Source organism: Schistocerca americana, chromosome 9, assembly GCF_021461395.2.
Source record: "Schistocerca americana isolate TAMUIC-IGC-003095 chromosome 9, iqSchAmer2.1, whole genome shotgun sequence".
Lineage (NCBI taxonomy): Eukaryota > Metazoa > Arthropoda > Insecta > Orthoptera > Acrididae > Schistocerca > Schistocerca americana.
The window spans coordinates 27,000,288-27,016,771 of record NC_060127.1 but is presented as its reverse complement, the minus strand read 5'-3'; the positions used below and the strand labels follow the sequence as shown (position 1 = coordinate 27,016,771).

General features: G+C 45.5%; 2 protein-coding genes across 2 annotated transcripts in view; both read left to right on the top strand.

Annotated features, from left to right (window-relative positions):
• Window positions 1-8,931, top strand: part of LOC124551232 — a 111,183-nt gene extending 102,252 nt beyond the window's left edge. Inside the window, exon 6 of the mRNA XM_047126225.1 lies at window positions 8,803-8,931. Coding sequence (XP_046982181.1) covers window positions 8,803-8,931 — 129 coding nt within the window. The remainder of the gene's footprint in view (window positions 1-8,802) is intronic.
• A 3,901-nt stretch (window positions 8,932-12,832) lies between these two features.
• The window catches only part of LOC124551276, a 32,327-nt gene continuing 28,675 nt past the window's right edge, over window positions 12,833-16,484 (top strand). Inside the window, exon 1 of the mRNA XM_047126277.1 lies at window positions 12,833-12,937. Within this exon, the coding sequence (XP_046982233.1) occupies window positions 12,886-12,937 (52 nt within the window). The 5' untranslated portion in view covers window positions 12,833-12,885. The remainder of the gene's footprint in view (window positions 12,938-16,484) is intronic.

The following is a 16,484-nucleotide window of genomic DNA, read 5'->3' as shown; positions in this document are numbered from 1 at the left end:
TTCAAATCGAAAATGAAGAGTTTACTCATGGGCCACTCATTCTATTCTGTTGAGGAGTTCCTTGAAAAATAAAGCCGATTCTTAATGTATTGTTGATTGCGTTTACTTAAACTAATGGAGTGACTTTTTTCGGGTTCATAAACGTTTATTTTTATCTGTTATTACTTTTATGTTGTAATTTCATGTACTGACACGTTCCATGACCTTGGAGATTTGCTCGTCAATTTGGTCCTACGGAACTTGAGCCGGCCGCTGTGGTCGAGCGGTTGTAGGCGCTTTAGTCCGGAGCCGCGCGACTGCTAGTTCTAAGTCTAGGGGACTGATGACCTCAGATGTTAAGTCCCATAGTGTTTAGAGCCATTTGGATCATTTTAAGGGAAGTTGATGTGTAAATAAATAAATAAACAATTATTGAACAGTGTAGCAAAAAAATGGGTCATATGGCTCTGAGCACTATGGGACTTAACTTCTTAGGTCATCTAGGGAACTTAGAACTACTTAAACCTAACTAACCTAAGGACATCACACACATCCATACCCGAGGCAGGATTCGAACCTGCGACCGTAGCAATCGCGCGGTTCCGGACTGCGCGCCTAGAACCGCGAGACGACCGCGGCCGGCAACAGTGTAGCAGAAGATACTTGCGTGTTCACATGCTGGCGCAACTATATCACCAATTACGATTGTAGTGGGCTCGGGAACATCGATATTTGACTGTGTATCACTGGAAACGTCCGCTCCTGGAAGCTGAGTGGTCAGCGCTACGGAATGTCATACCTAACGGTCCGGGTTCGATTCCCGGCTGGGTCGGAGGTTTTCTCCGCTCAGTGACTGGCTGTTGTGTTGTCCTAATCATCATCATTTCATGCCCATCGACGCGCCAGTCGCCGAAGTGGCGTCAACTCGAAAGACTTGCACCAGGCGAACGGTCTACCCGACGGGGTGCCCTAGCCACACGGCATTTCCATTTCCATCACTGGAAACGCGGATGTTTGTGCTGCACCAGGCTGATGGTCTTCTCCTCAAATGCCGTCACCCGGGCGAAGGCCTGCTCGAAACGTGAAGCGCGCCACGGATGCTGGCTGGTGTCCACAGTGTTACGCTGTGATAGACGAAGGGGAAGACTAAGAAGCGACGAAGAAAAACAAAAAAATTGGACAGTATTAGTAGAAGGAAGGGAAGTGATAACTGAAGTGTTGGCAGAAGAGCCAACACCGTGTTGCTAGAGGAGGCCGAAATGCACGCTTTTAAGCTCACGCAGATTGGCGTGAGGTCTGGAACAAGGTAAAGTAATTATCCTATAAAGAAAAGAACGTAGTTCTTGGAATACTTAACTTTAATCCACAATTTGGAGAACATCGCTCTTGTTTAGACAGTATTACAATCTCAATATAAACTGGTAATGGCGCCTTGCTAGGTGGTAGCAAATGACGTAGCTGAAGGCTATGCTAACTGTCGTCTCGGCAAATGAGAGCGTATTTGTCAGTGAACCATTGCTATTAACGTCGGCTGTACAACTGGGGCGAGTGCTAGGACGTCTCTCTAGACCAGCCGTGTGGTGGCGCTCGGTCTGCAATCACTGACAGTGGCGACACGCGGGTCCGACGTATACTAACGGACCGCGGCCGATTTAAAGGCTACCACCTAGCAAGTGTGGTGTCTGGCGGTGACACCACAATAACTATAGTTTTTATACTTTCTGCTGTGATAGCGCTTGCATGGGACCTGTGGTAGTAATCGACGACACCACGTCAGCGGCGGGCGACCTGCACCCCTTCATGGTTGTTTTATTCCCTGACGACGATGTCATCTTCCAGCAGTACAATTGTCCGTGTCTTGAAGCCTGAATTGTGCTAATGCGGTTCGAGGAGCATATAGCGAAACTACGTGAATGCCTTGGCCACCAATTGCGCCCGACGTGAATCCAGTGGCTCGCTACCACCGCGTACATAAATCAGTGGTCAGTTATTTACGAGAATTAAATGATTTGTGCGTGGACACCTGTTGCTATATAGCTCCACAAATCTACCATCGAGTCGATGAAAGACAGTATCAGTGATGTAGTATGTGATATCAACGTTCGATACCACACTTGTTAGGGATTGCAGTTACCGACCGCGGTCCGTACTGGGATAGCTTGATCGACGAGTCGAGACTAGCGCCGCTCCGCGGCTTGCTTGCAACAAGTCTCTTGTGTGCGCTCGGCCACTCTTGCTCCGGACATCAAGTAGGAAAGTACACTACTGGCCATTAAAATTGCTATACCACGAAGATGACGTGCTACAGACGCGAAATTTAACCGACAGGAAGAAGATGCTGTGATATGCAAATGATTAGCTTTTCAGAGCATTCACACAAGGTTGCTGAAATCAGGAAAGTTTCCAACCGATTTCTCATACACAAACAGCAGTTGACCGCCGTTGCCTGGTGAAACGTTGTTGTGATGCCTCGTGTAAGGAGGAGAAATGCGTACCATAACGTATCCGACTGTCATAAATGTCGGATTGTAGCCTATCGCGATTGCAGTTTATCGTATCGCGGCATTGCTGCTCGCGTTGGTCGAGATCCAATGACTGTTAGCGGAGTATGGATTCGGTGGGTTCAGGTGGGTAATACGAACGCCGTGCTGGATCCCAACGGCCTCGTATCTCTAGCAGTCGAGATGACAGGCATCTTATCCGCATGGCTGTAACGGATCGTGCAGCCATGTCTCGATCCCTGAATCAACAGATGGGGACGTTTGCAAGACAACAACCATCTGCACGAACAGTTCGACGACGTTTGCAGCAGCATGGACTATCAGCTCGGAGACCGTGGCTGCGGTTACCCTTGACACTGCATCACAGACAGGAGCGCCTGCGATGGTGTACTCAACGATGAACATGGGTGCACGAATGGCAAAACGTCATTTTTTCAAATGAATCCAGGTTCTGTTTGCAGCATCATGATGGTCGCATCCGTGTTTGGCGACATCGCAGTGAACGCACATTGGAAGCGTATATTCGTCATCGCCATACTGGCGTATCACCCGGCGTGATGGTATGGGGTGCCATTGGTTACACGTCTCGGTCACCTCTTGTTCGCATTGATGGCACTTTGAATCCCTGCATTCCAGGAATAATAACACTAATACCGTGTATCAGCGCCTCTAGTCCTGATGTTTGCATCAATTTCCTAGTCATGTTAATCTTAATTGACGAAGGGAAAGTCTAAGCAGCGGTGATGATTGAACAAAAAATGGGTCGATGTCAGCAGAAGATAGAGAGAGGATAGCCACAGTTTTTACATTTTTTTGCTGTGACATATGTTTAAGTCTGTTCATAGCATACAGCTTACATATGGGAAGTTGCTAGCGAGAGGGCAATGGAATTGCCTCTTGAGCGGTGGACATATGGGGCCATGGAAGAAGTATTGAAGATATATTGGAAGTGTGGAAGAGACAAGGTTGCTTCCTATGTATGTATGGACAAGCTCCCAGTAGGTATCCCAGATCTTGCAGCAGTGTTCTTGGGTTATTTAAGTGGCTTGTGTGGAATGCCCATGGAGCTGAAAAATTTGGATTAGGTTGAACAATTGGGGTGAGGGTGGCTTCGAAATGGATGAAAGACCTGTGCAGTTATGCATCTGAGGAGGTTGTCAGAGGAATCACTTTGGGAATGGGTGTATCGATGAAGTGGACTACGTCTTCTGAAACGAACTTTGTCAGTTGATACCCACAATTATGATTGGCACCTAGTGACTTAACACCTGTTTGTTTAACCTTTAAATCTCAAGGGGTTGGAAGGGCTGACCCAATAAAGTGAACATTTCAATTCCAATGGATTTATTAATTAATCACAATAATATCACTTAAAATTAGACAGACGCCACTCAGGCAAGATTATTTAAGAGACATTCATTACATAAATCATAAGCAAGTTCAAAAAACTTTAACAAACAACTGTGGTTAAGACACATTATTTAAGACACTTTCAATTAACATTAAATATAGCCCACGATTTCCCACCAAAATTGGCAGAAGCCACTGAAGCTGACTAACAAACAACTCTGTACAATGATAAATGTGTAACAACAGAAGCAAGATCCAAGCTTGTAAGGCCGAAGTTTAACCACGAACGGTGGAACCGACTGACAGACATAATACTTAACTTCGAACCAAGATGTGGCTCTGTCTGCAACCCCACGTCGAGTAGGCTACCAGAATGTGAACCAAGCAAACGCTACCATAGAGGAACACACAAGCTTAGGCGAAGTCCACCGCCTGCAAGACAAACTTGCAATCTAAAGGGAAGCCCTGTGTTTCCGTTGACCACTGCCTCAACTCACTGAAACATAGACCACACCCGACAACAGGAGGCAGAAAACAGTCTTTAACATTTCAGATTGATCAGTAAATTATAAAATCAAGGCTAAGCAACAACTAATTTCACTAGCGAGTGCTTCCTTTAAGTAAATCAGTACTTGATAAACAAACACCAAGATTGGGAAATGCACTGGCTCACGAGAACCGGCGCTCACTAGAACTTAATGACACACATCTGCAGATCACACGCTTAGTAGGAGGCCTCAAATGAAATCCAAAAAGCATCACACCACATGTCGTGCAACGTCTTACGGTACCAAGAGCGATCACAATCACAGTTAACTAAGCGCTCGTAGTAATTAGCTTACTTAACTGGGTGTCTTGATGCTGGGATGGTTTTGCGAAGATGGCAGACCATCACTTAGCAAGACCATAACAGTGTGCCCCTCCAAGGAAGCAGACACATCCACAGCTCACGACGTTGCTGGAGAACGTACAGTGCTGACCAACTCCCGCCGTCTCCAGTATAACCACGTGACAACCACCGCCCGACCTCAGGCACGCCGTCTTCGCTTCTCTCCGCCAGCCAATCGCCGACGTGCACACCGCCGAGTTTCCGTTCTCAAGCGTTGTGTCCTCTCCTTTCCTCGCGGTCGACACTCCCTTATATCTCGAGCCGGCCCAAGCCAAAAGACAAACCACTGCACTAGGAAATCGATCGTACTCGTGTCAGAGTTACTACTGACGCCAGTCCCGCCACAGATCAAAGATCATCATGGAAACTGATGTGGAAACTGTAGTGTTGGCAGAAGAGCCAACACTGTGTTTCTAGAGGAGGCCGAAATGCACGCGTTTAATTACACGCTGACTGGCGTGAGGTCTGGAACAGGACAATATCTTGAGAATTGCAAATAAAGTACGTAGATGATGTAATACTTAATTTTAATCCACAATTGTAGAACATCTCTCGTTACGGTACATGCTTCATAATATTAATTATCAACTGCTATGGCGCCTTGCTAGGTCGTAGCAAATGACGTAGCTGAAGGCTATGCTAACTATCGTCTCGGCAAATGAGAGCGTATCGGTCAGTGTAGCTTCGCTAGCAAAGTCGGCTGTACAACTGGGACGAGTGCCAGTACGTCTCTCTAGACCTGCCGTGTGGTGGCGCTCGGTCTGCGATCACTGATAATGGCGACACGCGGGTCCGACGTATACTAACGGACCGCGGCCGATTTAAAGGCTACCACCTAGCAAGTGTGGTGTCTGGCGGTGACACCACAGAAACAAAGATCATCTACAATAGTATAGTTGGAGGAGGATTGGTCAGTGTTATTAAAGAAATTACAGGGAGTTACAAAAAGGTTTCAGGAAACATTCCTCACACACAAATAAAGAAATTATGTTATGTGGACATGTGTCCGGAAACGCTTAATTTCCATGTTAGAGCTCATTTTAGTTTCGTCAGTACTGTACTTCCTCGATTCACCGCCAGTTGGCCCAATTGAAGGAAGGTAATGTTGACTTCGGTGCTTGTGTTGACATGCGACTCATTGCCCTACAGTACTAGAATCAAGCACATCAGTACGTAGCATCAACAGGTTAGTGTTCATCACGAACGTGGTTTTGCAGTCAGTGCAATGTTTACAAATGCGGAGTTGGCAGATGCTCATTTGATGTATGGATTAGCACGGGGCAATAGCCGTGGCGTGGTACGTTTGTATCGAGAAAGATTTCCAGAACGAAGGTGTCCCGACAGGAAGACGTTCGAAGCAATTGATTGGCGTCTTAGGGAGCACGGAACATTCCAGCTTATGACTCGCGACTGGGGAAGACCTAGAACGACGAGGACACCTGCAATGGACGAGGCAATACTTCGTGCAGTTGACGATACCCTAATGTCAACGTCAGAGAAGTTGCTGCTGTACAAGGTAACGTTGACCACGTCACTGTATGGAGAGTGCTACGGGACAACCAGTTGTTTCCGTACCATGTACAGCGTGTGCAGGCACTATCAGCAGCTGATTGGCCTCCATAGGTACACTTCTGCGAATGGTTCATCCAACAATGTGTCAATCCTCATTTCAGTGCAAATGTTCACTTTACGGATGAGGCTTCATTCCAACGTGATCAAATTGTAAATTTTCACAATCAGCATGTGTGGGCTGACGAGAAACCGCACGCAATTGTGCAATCACGTCATCAACACAGATTTTCTGTGAACGTTTGGGCAGGCATTGTTGGTGATGTCTTGATTGGGCCCCATGTTCTTCCACCTACGCTCAATGGAGCACGTTATCATGATTTCATACGGGATACTCTACCTGCGCTGCTAGAACATGTGCCTTTACAAGTACGACACAACATGTGGTTCATGCACGATGGAGCTCCTGCACATTTAAGTCGAAATGTTCGTACGCTTCTCAACAACAGATTCGGTGACCGATGGATTGGTAGAGGCGGACCAATTCCATGGCCTCCACGCTCTCCTGACCTCAACCCTCTTGACTTTCATTTATGGGGGCATTTGAAAGCTCTTGTCTACGCAACCCCGGTACCAAATGTAGAGACTCTTCGTGCTCGTATTGTGGACGGCTGTGATACAATACGCCATTCTCGAGGGCTGCATCAGCGCATCAGGGATTCCATGCAACGGAGGGTGGATGCATGTATCCTCGCTAACGGAGGACATTTTGAACATTTCCTGTAACAAAGTGTTTGAAGTCACGCTGGTACGTTCTGTCGCTGTGTGTTTCCATTCCATGATTAATGTGATTTGAAGAGAAGTAATAAAGTGAGCTCTAACATGGAAAGTTAGCGTTTCCGGACACATTTCCACATAACATCTTTTCTTTCTTTCTGTGTGAGGAATGTTTCCTGAAAGTTTGGCCGTACCTTTTTGTAACACCCTGTATATGGCATAGAACGACTCAGAGAGTTACACACATTAGGACTGGTGACTGTTAGGCTGGTAAAATACATGGTCAGGATAAAGTGTTCAGCAGGGTGATTGAACATGATTTGTAGCCAACTGGGGATGTTTTTGTAGAACCCAGTTGCTACTCCACAACAGGTTATCATGTGGGGATTTATGGTTCGCTACTCCACACCACGGGTAGGGTACAGGGTTGGTTATTGGTTTACTGCAGGTTATGTGGAGACATGCAGATAGTGTTGTGGTGTGAAGGCATGGGTATTCTGTTGAGCAGTGGGCATAAAGGTATGAGTGCTTTGAGAGTTGAATTGAAAAGTAAAGGTGGGTAGATTGGATGAGGATAGTTGAGGGGAATTATTGCTTTCACGTTCAGAAACTTAGCGAAGTCTTTTGTGATTTGGTTTTATTTGGAATGGAGGTTAAGTGTTCATCTGCTCTATTTCATTGGTGCGATCTTATGACTGTCTACATGAAGTTTGTGGGGTAATAGGTGGCGCTAGTTGGGTGTAGATAAGGACGTTAACAGGAGTTTGTGACGGTGGTAATGTCAGTACAGTGGTGATGGATAAGGTTGGAACTCCTGGCACTGGGAGTTTTGCCTGCGATTGGGCATGTCGCGGTTCTGGAGTTGGTGATGGTGCTGGTGACGGAGTTAGCGGCGTTGATGGCGATGGAGTCAACGATTGTGAAGGTGCCAGTGATGGCGTTGGAGCATTTGACAGGGGCAGTGGCAAAGAAGCTGAAAAATTCAAGCTTGTGAGTGGTAAAACAATAGTGAAGATGACGAAGAGTGGGAGATTATCGGCGAAGAAACATTAGGAGAGTGTAGGTGAACGATATGAGGAGGTGGCATAATTTAGTGTGTTTACTGTCGGTTCGATGTCAGTATAATGTCGAAAATCGGAGATGAATCAGGAGGCACAGAGCTGAACCAGCAGTGGTGGAGCTTTTATACCGTCCATCTGTACCAGACAGAGCATCATTTTACATATCTTCTATGGTGCATGTACCACCACTTATAGCTGATCATCTGTAAATTCCACCAGTCCAATTAATTACTGCAATTGCATGACATCTGTAGTAATGTCTCCAGTGCTACAAGCCAAAAATATGGATCACACACTGACCCCTGAGGACTGCCTTTTATACGCACATTGACACGATTTTCTCCCATGGTAGTAGTCTGCTACACATTTGTAGAGAGCATCTGGACACTGAAATTTCCTGTGGCGAGTATTTATTGCATCTTCTGTTCACTTGACACTTCGTGTTCCAATGCGCATGCTCTTAAATTGACTACAGTAGTGAATATTGTATCGTTACTGGTATGTAGTAGGCTGGCAAATTGTTCGTAAGTTTGGAGGCATTTCCTTACACATTTTTAATGCAATTTTATGCTCATCTCATTCCTACACTTAAATGCGTTGTTTAGTTGCCTTGGGGAAAGAATCGTCCCATTACGTTAAAAGCACCCCTTTCCCGAAATTCACCCCCAACCAAACCTCCGTATAGTGATTATTCAGACAATTGTCATTATGCACGTACTTTCTCCATCTGTGGCAGGCAAAAGATGAGTATCACCGCGGCACGGGTTATGAGTACCAGCTTGTAAGTGAAGAAGTTGTTCTGTACGTCCAAGCAGAACTGCCTGTAACTTCGATACATTACATGGAAATGATTTGTAAGCCTTAGCAAGATGACATCACATATCTCGGAAAGGATTGCTTTCCGATGTAACTGGGGATCCAGCAAGAGCGCCCGTACAGTAGTTTGTAGGGTGGGATAAGCTGGGAGGGGGATGAAATATTTTTAATACGAGTATTCTGGAAGACGAATGGCAACTTGTAAGTAGCCATAGAAGTTTTGTTAGTCCAACCCCGTTAAAAACCTGCGTAATACTGGATTTTAAATCATTTTCTCCGAAGAAAAACACCTTACTACGTAATATTCTCTGCTCTTGCGAAGAGCCAAGGGGAGGCGCTGCCCATCCTTGGGACCTAGGAAGAACGGAATTCGTTATCAGGCATCTTCATCCTTTAACTGACAATGGTGGACTCAAGTAGCAATGACCACTCTACGAGTAGTACGGGTTGTTCTGCATGTCATGTGGGAGTGTGTAAAGTTTCCACCGTTGTTAGGCCTATGGGGCACGCAGTCGTAGATTAATTAGGAAACAAATTTTCTCACACTGGAATTAAATCTTCTTCATTTTAAGACTCCAAGATCGATTTTGAGCCTTCCATTCTCATCATAAGATGTACTTGACACATGCGCATCGAATTGATGTACAAAACGCTGATCTTAAGACCACATCAAAATTTGCGCTATGGTATCTTGCACTGTCAAATAAGAGACGTCCCAGCGAATGGTTCAGGATGAGGTAAACAAACATTTGTGTGCAACAGAGGTGCGTTATTACATTGTATTTTATGTCAGTAAATATGTATTCTTGTACATCAAGGTGCAAATAGGCCAAACATTCAAGTGTGATAAATGTGCACGCCGTCGACACTTCCTGAAGTAAACAGAAACAAAACAAAACGTCCAGACACTCTGTGACCATAATGGTACTGAAACAGAGGATGACAGACTAAAGGCCGAAATACTAAATGTCTTTTTCCAAAGCTGTTTCACAAAGGAAGACTGCTCTGTAGTTCCTTCTCTAGATTGTCGCACAGATGACAAAATGGTAGATATCGAATTAGACGACAGAGGGATAGAGAAACAATCAAAATCACTCAAAAGAGGAAAGGCTACTGGACCTGATGGGATACCAGTTCGATTTTACACAGAGTACGCGAAGGACCTTGCCCCCCTTCTTGCAGCGGTGTACCGTAAGTCTCTAGAAGAGCGTAGCGTTCCAAAGGATTGGAAAAGGGCACAGGTCATCCCCGTTTTCAAGAAGGGACGTCGAACAGATGTGCAGAACTATAGACCTATATCTCTAACGTCGATCAGTTGTAGAATTTTGGCCGGCCGGAGTGGCCGAGCGGCTCTAGGCGCGACAGTCTGGAACCGCGCAACACTACGCTCGCAGGTTCGAATCCTGCCTCGGGCATGGATGTGTGTGATGTCCTTAGCTTAGTTAGGTTTAAGTAGTTCTAAGTTCTAGGGGACTGATGACCGAAGAAGTTAAGTCCCATAGTGCTCAGAGCCATTTGTAGAATTTTGGAACACGTATTATGTTCGACTATAATGACTTTTCTGGAGACTAGAAATCTACTCTGTAGGAATCAGCATGGGTTTCGAAAAAGACGGTCGTGTGAAACCCAGCTCGCGCTATTCGTCCACGAGACTCAGGGGGCCATAGACACGGGTTCACAGGTAGATGCCGTGCTTCTTGACTTCCGCAAGGCGTTCGATACTGTTCCCCACAGTCGTTTAATGAACAAAGTAAGAGTATATGGACTATCAGACCAATTGTGTGATTGGATTGAAGAGTTCCTAGAGAACAGAACGCAGCATGTCATTCTCAATGGAGAGAAGTCTTCCGAAGTAAGAGTGATTTCAGGTGTGCCGCAGGGGAGTGTCGTAGGACCGTTGCTGTTCACAATATACATAAATGACCGTGTGGATGACATCTGAAGTTCACTAAGGCAGCAGATGATGCTGTTGTGTATCGAGACGTTGTAACAATGGAAAGTTGTACTGAAATGCAGGAGGATCTGCAGCGAATTGACGCATGGTGCAGGGAATGGCAATTGAATCTGAATGTAGACAAGTGTAATGTGTTGCGAATACATAGAAAGATAGATCCCTTATCATTTAGCTACAAAATAGCAGGTCAGCAACTGGAAGCAGTTAATACCATAAATTATCTGGGAGTACGCATTAGGAGTGATTTAAAATGGAATGATCATATAAAGTTGATCGTTGGTAAAGCAGATGCCAGACTGAGATTCATTGGAAGAATCATAAGGAAATGCATTCCGAAAACAAAGGAAGTAGGTTACAGTACGCTTGTTCGCCCACTGCTTGAATACTGCTCAGCAGTGTGGGATCCGTACCAGAGAGGGTTGATAGATGAGATAGAGAAGATCCAACGCAGAGCAGCGCGCTTCGTTACAGGATCATTTAGCAATCGCGAAAGCGTTTCGGAAATGATAGATAAACTCCAGTGGAAGACTCTGCAGGTGAGACGCTCAGTAGCTCGGTACGGGCTTTTGTTGAAGTTTCGAGAACATACCTTCACCGAAGAGTTAAGCAGTATATTGCTCCCTCCTACGTATATCTCGCGAAGAGACCATGAGGATAAAATCAGAGAGATTAGAGCCCACACAGAAGCATACCGACAATCCTTCTTTCCACGAACAATACGAGACTGGAATAGAAGGAAGAACCGATAGAGGTACTGAAGGTACCCTCCGCCAGACACCGTCAGGTGGCTTGCGGAGTATGAATGTAGATGTAGATGTAGATTATGAAAATGTAACCACAGATAATGGTCTAAATGAGTAAAACGAAAGGCATGTTGTGGGATAAACACACATTTTTAGTAGATGCAAAAGTGGACTTGAAAAACCTTGTCACCATTTCGCGCTGCCCTCGATAGCTGGATTAGCTGCAGGGGGCAGAACAAGTGGAACACTTTGACGACACATTCACGTTTCTCTATAGACATCATCTTTCTGTGAAAATTCTGCCTTCAGCTGCCCTACTAGTCTTGATAAGCAAATTTATCACAGCTGTCATATCATTTAATCCAGAGACGGAACTGTCTGGTAGATTAGAACTGTGTGCAGGATGGGGACTCTGATACATAAAGAAAATTCATTCAGAAAGCAATTATCGAGCCCATTTCACTGCGGAATCCTTTCTTGTAGGAGTGATGCTCCCACAGGGTATGCAGGAGAACTTTTTTGATGGTTGGAAGGTAGGAGATGAGATACAGGTGGAGGTAAAGATCCGAGGGCGAGTCTTAATTCGTGCCTGGCTAGCTCAATGTGTCTTGTATATCACATGTTAATTTTACTATGTATAAAGTGTAGTTAACACCAATCTGGTCAAATTATCTATATCTATAGTAAATTTGGATAAATCATTCCTACCATTAACATGAATACCACATGAAATTCTTATTTGAAGATAAGATTTTGAGGTAAGTGTTGCAATTCTGCTGTTCGGTGTCTCCAATTTACATCTGAATCCAGTTCAAAAGATAAACAAGTACAGACTGAATGTTCTGCAAGAAATAGTTAGAATCAACATCTCACTCAAATGCAGTGAAGGTGGCTGTTTGTATCTTAACTGAAATCTGGATGTGCAAAAATAGTAAAGAACCAATTGCATTGCAGCTGTTTGGTGTGTTCTTATTCTTTTTTTAAAGAATAAAAAGATAACAGATTCGAATTCCAGTCCGGTACGCAGTTTTGAACTACCAGAATGTTTGTAATCCACTGCTGAGTGGCAGTCCATGCTGCGTATTTTTACATTTTTGCACATTCCACGCTTGGATGGTTTTTAACTTTGCAGCTTATGTGTTACAGGAGGCCGCTGTTGAATGATAAACTGCTCTACTATCAGCCAAAGTTCCTTTTCTTTCGAGAGGACTTCAGTGCGCTATGCGAGGAACGGCAGTCGGAGGCATCACAGATGTTCGGCCTCGCCGATGCACTGTATGCCTTCTATTATACTAGGTGGTATACGATGGAATCGACCTTCAAGCAACAATTTGGAGGAAATACCGACACTGTTGTGGGTAAGTTCAATACTGAACTCATCCATTTCATGGTTATGCACTGATGTCTGACCACAGTATTCTTATTCGAAGAGTGAGGTTCAAATATCCATCTCGATATCCAGTTTTAGATCTTCCGCGATTTTCTGTGTCACGCAATGTAATCTCAGGTGTTCTTCTCAAATTCAGTTTCTCGGTCGGTTGGCAACTCCCCATCTGCGTCTGTTACAATCCATGCTCATAAATTAAGGATGATGCTGATACATGGTGAAACAACGCACTGGTGGGCGGTTTTCGGGTTTAAGTCACCTCAGGATATGACCATGCGGAGCATTTGACCTGCGGTCGTCGCACGGTGGCGCTGGCAGCAGCCCACATACGCAGAGGTGTGTTGGTGCATGTCAGAGTACGGTGCAGCGAGTAAGTGCGCAGACGTTTTCAGACGTGCTAATGGTGACTGTGTGTTTAAAATGGCTTAAGCAACACATATTGAAGACGTTATGAGGGTAGAATACTAGGGCGACCGGAGGCTGGTCAAACACAGCAGGTCGTAGCACGGGCCCTCCGTGTGCCAAAAAGCGTGATCTCAAGATTATGGCAACGATTCCAGCAGACAAGAAACGTATCCAGGCGCTACAGTACCGGACGTCCACAGTGTACAACACAACATGAAGACCGATATCTCACCATCAGTGCCCGCAGACGGCCACGGAGTACTGCAGGTAGCCCTGCTCGGGACCTTACCGCAGCCACCGGAACAGTTGTCTCCAGATACACACTCGACAGCCGACTCAACAGACATGGTTTGTTCGCCCGGAGACCTGCAAGGTGCATTCCACTGACCCTGGTCAAAGGAGAGCCCATAGGGCCTGGTGTCAAGAACACAGTACATGGTCATTGGAACAGTGGTCCCAGGTTATGTTCACGGACGAGACCAGATATAGTCCGAACAGTGATTCTCGCCAGATTTTCATAAGGCGTGAACCAGGAACCAGATACCAACCCTTTAATGTCCTTGAAAGGGACCTGTATGGAGGTCGTGGTTTGATGGTTTGGGTTGGGATTATGATTGGTACAGGTACACCCCTGCATCTCTTTGACAGAGGAACTGTAACAGGTCAGGTGTATCGGGACGTCATTTTGCACCAGTATGTCCGCCTTTTCAGGGGTGCAGTGGGCCCCATCATCCTCCTGATGGATGATAACTCACGGCCCCACCGAGCTGCCATCGTGGAGGAGTACCTTGAAACAGAAGATATCAGGCGAATGGAGTGACCTGCCTGTTCTCCAGAACTAAACCCCATCGAGCACGTCTGGGATTCTTTTGGTGGACGTATCGCTGGACACCTTCAAATCCAAAGGACAGTTCAGGAGCTCCGGCAGTGGTGCAAGAATGAGAGGCTGTAACCCAGGAGCTGCTCGACCACCTGATCCAGAGTACACCAACCCATTCTGCGGCCTGTGTACGTGATCATATCCCATATTGATGTCGGGGTACATGTGCAGGAAACAGTGGTGTTTTGTAGCACATGTGTTTCAGGGCGGTTTCCTCAACTTACCACCAATACTGTGGACTTCCAGATCTGTGTCGCGTGTTTTGCCTATGTGCCTATCCCATTAGCGCCAGTTTTGTGTAGTGCCACGTTGTTTGGCACCACATTCTGCAATTATCCTTAATTTATGAGCATGAGTGTACTTGATTTCGACATATTATTGCCTCCTTCATTACAGAGGGTGTAAAAATCTATATATACATAATTTATGACAGTTTAGTAGAGAGGAAAAGAAACATTTTTTCATATGACACAGATGTCACAAGTGCACTGAAACAGTGGTCAGCGAAGGACTCGATGCTAGTCATGTTCAGAAACGACGTTCAAACCCCCAGATGATGAATATTGTTTTAGATATGCTGCTGAAAATGTCGTTGGTTTGCAATGACGCTGAACCGGCAGTTGAGTGCTAACGATTGTCTAACAATCTGTAAAAAAATGTGTGTTTCATGAATAATGGCTGCATCCTCACTCTAACAGTCAGTCATCTCATCTGGAGTGTCTGCCGGTGTCCATAGACCTATCACCTTGTCTCCATCACGTGGGAGGTAAGCGAAATCTCTAAAGCAATGATCACTGCTTGGCATTTTGAGCAGCATCTCTGAACATCACTAGCGGTAAAAACTTCATGGACCGCTACGGAGGGAAACTGTGCATCTGTGACATTTGTTTCACAAAAACGTGCTTTCTTTTTATCTTATTTAAACACTCAAAAATTTTGTACATGCAGCTTTTCACACTCAATATAGGGCTCATTTTCAAAACAATGATTGATTTCTGTAACACGACAGCTGCAGACGAACTAATTTTTTTGTTAACATTGTAATTAGTGTGGTGTTCTAAACTTTTCATATACACCAAAGAGCCATAGAAACTGGTAGACCTGCTGAATATTGTGTAGGTCCTCCGCGAGCATGTAGAAGTGTCGCAATAGGATGTGGCATGGACTCAACTGATGTCTGAAGTAGTGCTGCAGGGCTTTCCATAAATGTATCAGAGGACGAGGGGGTGGAGATCTCTTCTGAACAGCACGTTGCAAGGCATTCCAGATATGCTAAAAAATGTTTATGTCTGCTGAGTTTGGTGGCGAGTGGAAGTGTTTAAACTCAGAAGAGTGTTCCTGGAGCCACTCTGTAGCCCTTTTGGAAGTGTGGGGTGTTGCATTGTCGTGCTGGAATTGTCCAAGTCCATCGCAATACACAATGGACATGAGTTTAACGCAGGTTATGAGACAGGATGCTTACGTACATGTCACCAGTCAGAGTCGTATCTAAACGTATCAGGGTTCACATATCGCTCCAAATGCATGCGCACCACATCACTACAGAGCCACCACCAGCTTGAAAAGTCCCACGCTGACATGCAGGGCCCATGGATTCATGAGACTGTCTCCATACCCATACACATCCATGCACTCGATACAATTTGAAATGAGACTCGTCCAACCAGGCAACATGTTTCCACTCACCAACATTCCAACGACAGTGGTGGTGGGCCCAGGCAGTCATCAAGCATACACGAAACGGTATTCGGTTGCAAAAGCCCATATCGACGATGTTTCGTTGAATCGTTCCCATGTTGGCACTTGTTGATGACCCGGCATTGAAATCTGCAGCAATCTGGGGAATGGTTGCACTTCTGTTACGTCAAACAATTCCCTCGAGTCGTCGTTGGTCCCATTCTTGCAGGAACCTTTTTCCAGCATCAGTGACTTAAGAGATCTGATGTTTCACAGGATTCCTGATATTGTCAGAACAATCTTGAAATGGTCGTACTGGAAAATTCCCACTTCACCAGTGCCTTGGAGGTGCTGTGTCCCATCGCACGTGCGCCGACTATAACACCATGTTCAAACTCAGTTGAAGCTTGATAACCTACCATTATAGCAGCAGTAACAGATCTAACAACTGCACCAGACACTTGTTGTTGTGCAGCGCCATATTCTGCTCGTTTACATATCTCGGTATTTGAATACACATGCCTACACCAGTTTCTTTGGCGCTTCAGTGTATGAT